This window comes from Chrysochloris asiatica, unplaced genomic scaffold (assembly GCF_000296735.1).
Source record: "Chrysochloris asiatica unplaced genomic scaffold, ChrAsi1.0 scaffold00268, whole genome shotgun sequence".
NCBI classification, from domain to species: domain Eukaryota; kingdom Metazoa; phylum Chordata; class Mammalia; order Afrosoricida; family Chrysochloridae; genus Chrysochloris; species Chrysochloris asiatica.
In genome coordinates this window covers 471,490-475,203 of record NW_006408786.1, presented here as the reverse complement: position 1 = coordinate 475,203, position 3,714 = coordinate 471,490, and the positions used below count along the sequence as shown (strand labels likewise).

The window sequence follows — 3,714 nt, the reverse complement described above, 5'->3', positions numbered from 1 at the left end:
AATCGTAACCACTACGCTACCAGAGCTACCTTTAAATAAAAGGAAGAGGTAAATAGATAGCTGGGAAAATAAGCAGATGGAATTGATGGAGAGATCAAAGAATGAGTAGAGAAATAGATGAATAAACATGGTGGGTGGTTAACATGGCTAGATGAGTAGTAACTGAGGCTGAGGCAGACCACCCAACAGCCCTGTTCAGCGTCCATCCCCCATCTTCCCTGTAACCATGCGAGGAACCACACCTTCCACATATTCCATGACCATGCAGAGGTGGCGCCGGGTCTCAAAGGAACAGAACATGCCAACCACAAAGGGGTTCTCAGCAAAGGTGAGGATGTCACGCTCGACGAAAGCCTGCTGGATCTGGTTACGTAGGATCAAGTTCTGCTTGTTGATCTTCTTCATAGCAAAGCGCTGCCGTGTGTCGCGGTGCCGCACAAGGTAGACAGCACTGCAGGGGGAGAGAGCGGGGACCGGCTGTCACCTCCGAGACACCCGGCCTCCGCCACCCTCCCCCCGCCAGAGCCCCGGGTGGCTCACCCGTAGGCACCATTGCTTATGAGTTTGATGGTCTCAAAGTCATTTTCCCCAGGAGGTTTCTTGGCCTTGCTGGTGGTGCTACGACCCTAAAGGGGAAAAAATCAAGAACGCCATCATCATCATCATATGACTGAGATTGTCATTATTTCATTTTAGGCATGGGGAAATTCGGGTGAAGAAAGGGTAGGTCCTTCTTCCAAGTGCCACAGTGAAGAAGTTCAGCATCAAGACTTGAACCCACGACTGTCTGACTCTGAAGCCATACCATAGTCCTAGTTTCTATTAGTAAAGATGGCAGGAATGCTACAAAATAGAAAATCTCCCTACTACACTATATAAGGAGCTCTGGTAGCATAGTGGTTACAAGTCGAGCTGCTAACCTCAAGGTCAGCCGTTTGAAACTACTAGCTGTTCCATGGGAGAAAGGTGATGCTTTCTGCTCTGGTAAAGCCTCAGAAACCCTATGCAGGGTCACTATGAGTTGGAAGTGACTCCATGGCACATTACCATCACCATCACCACCACCACACTATATAAGGAGCTCTCAGAAATCAATGATAGCTGAAGAGGAAAAAAAAAAAAAATGGGCAAAAGATGTGAGGTGTAATGCACAAGGCTCATGAACATATGAAAAGATATTTCCTCTCACATATAACAATCTAAAACTACCCCAAGACACCATTTTCCACCTAAAAGATTTCTAACAGTCACATTAAAAAGTTAATGAAATTATTTTTAATACCATTTTATATAACCCAATGAATCTAGGTCTTGGTGGTGGTGGTGGACCATGAAATCGGTTCCAACTCATAGCAACCCTGCATAGGGTTTCCAAGGCTGTAAATCTTTACAGGAGCAGAAAGCATCATCTTTCTCCCATAGAATGGCTGGTAGTTTCGAACTGCTGACCTTGAGGGTTAGCAGCCTGACTCATAACCACCACACTACCAAAGTTCCATAATAAATCTAGAATATATATTTTTTAAGTCCAAAAGTTTGACATACTATGTGGACAAAGATTTGGGAAAACAGGCACTTTTATACTTTGCTGTTGGAAGCGGGAATTGGTCTGACCCCTATGTAAGACACTTTGGGAATACGTATCAGAATATGTATGTATTATTTGACCTAGACATTTTACTTTTGAATTCATGATATTGATATGCTTGACATGTGAAAAAACGATACAGGTACAATTTTGCTCACTGTAAAATTGGAAATAATTCATGCGTCCATCATGAAACTGTTTAATAAACACATAGTGGGCATCCACATAAAGGAATACTGTGCCACTGTTTAACAGAATGAATAATCTCTCTGTACATGGGTTCAGAAAGATTTCCAAAGTATTTCATTAAAGAGTCAAAAATATAAGGGGCAGAGCTCTGGTAGCATAGTGGTTACGAATCGGGCTGCAAACCTTAAGGTCAGCGGTTCAAAACTACCAGCCGCTCCGTGGGAGAAAGATGAGGCTTTCTACTCCCATAAAGATTTACACTCTCGGAAACCCTGTACAGGGTCGCTATGGGTCGGAACTGACTCAATGGCACTTAACAACAACAACAATTATATAGTACTCTTTGTGTTAAAACAACTGGAAAAAATAGAATATCTAATTATATTTGGGGGTTATTAGGACTATGGGGACAAAGTTGGGAGTAAGATTTCTTACTGCATCCCTTTTTTGCACATTATATTGATTTTTATTTGGAACAAAGAGATTTATTACGTAAGTATTATTGTTGGTGTTAGTTGCCACTGAGTCTAGCCCAACTCATGATGTCCCCGTGTGTGAAGAGTTGAACTGCTCCCTAGAGTTTTCCAGGCTATGAACTTTTAGAAGCACATCTCCAGGCTTATGCTCTGAAGTGCCTCTTGGTTGGTTCAGACTACCAACCTTTTGGCTAGAGACTTAACCATTTACTCAACCCAGGGACAATAATAGAAAAATTGTACACACAATCTACCTATGAGATATAAAAATATTGAACTTGTATGCACCTAAGAATGTAGCCTAAAAAGAGCTGACACAAAAATCAACAGAATTACAAGGAGAAATTTCTCAAAAAGAGGATTTAGCACATATCGCTCAGTAACTATTACATCAATCAGTGGAAGATTTGGATCACTCAATTATCGAGTTTGATTGATTAAGTGGAATCACGTATAATCCTGCAAACAACAATTAGAGATAAATACCTTTTTAGACTTTTGAGTCATGTCATTCCATTACCTATTCAAGAAATTAAACAAATGGCATGTATAGTGAGAGTCTGAAAATACACATATAAAGAAAAGACGTGTGCAGATTGTGTGTGAAAGCACAGGCATAAGGTCATAAACTCAAGTAACTTCAGAGGCCAGGAAGGGTAGGTGGGGGCCATGGGTGACTAGGGTGGCAGGGACCCAAAGTCACAGGGCAGCCCCCACTCAGTGCCAGCAGTTTCACTACAGTGTTGTCAGACCTTCTGATTTCTGAATAGAAGGTTCAAACCTAGATTTTAAGGCAAAATCTTCTGATTTTCATATTCGGCCTCAAATTTAAAAAGCAACACCACTAGACTGTCCAGAGAAAGCCCATAAGTGGTCATTATGACTAGCTATCTGGAACACACACCAAAGTGTTGTTGGCCTGGGAGTGGAATTGTGGTCATTTTCACCATGCTCACTTGTTAACACATTTGATGGTAGTCAATCCCCTGAAAAGCCCTGTACAGGGTTCCTCAATAAATTAAGCACAGTAATTTCACTCCTAAGGAGATAGCCCAAAGAACTGAAAGGAGGTACTCAGACAAACGTGTACATAAATGTTCATGGCAGGACTATATACCACAGCCAAAAAGTGCAAATAATCCATGCATCAATGGATGAAGGGATACACAAAATGTGGTATACTTATATATAATGGAATGTTCTTCAGTTATAAAAAGGAAGGAAGGTCTTGTACATGCCATAATGGGGCTGAACCTCAAAAATATTAAGCTAAGTGAAAGCAGCCATACGGAAAAAAGGTCACATATTGTATGATTCTAAGGAGCTCTGGTAGCGTAGTGGTTACGAATCGGGCTGAGAACCGCAAGCTCAGCAATTTGAAACTACCAGCTGCTCCACGGGGAAAAAGATGAGGCTTTCTGCTCCCATAAAGATTTACAGCCTTGGAAACCCTGTTCAGGG

The 3,714-nt window shown here is 41.8% G+C and overlaps 1 protein-coding gene across 1 annotated transcript in view; it reads right to left on the bottom strand.

Moving 5' to 3' along the window:
• MAST1 (microtubule associated serine/threonine kinase 1) overlaps positions 1-3,714 on the bottom strand; it is a 33,537-nt gene that overhangs the window by 18,900 nt on the left and 10,923 nt on the right. Inside the window, exons 9-10 of the mRNA XM_006874304.1 lie at positions 541-626; positions 243-451 (exon numbers count right to left, since the gene is read on the bottom strand). Of these exons, the coding sequence (XP_006874366.1) occupies positions 243-451; positions 541-626 (295 nt within the window). The remainder of the gene's footprint in view (positions 1-242; positions 452-540; positions 627-3,714) is intronic.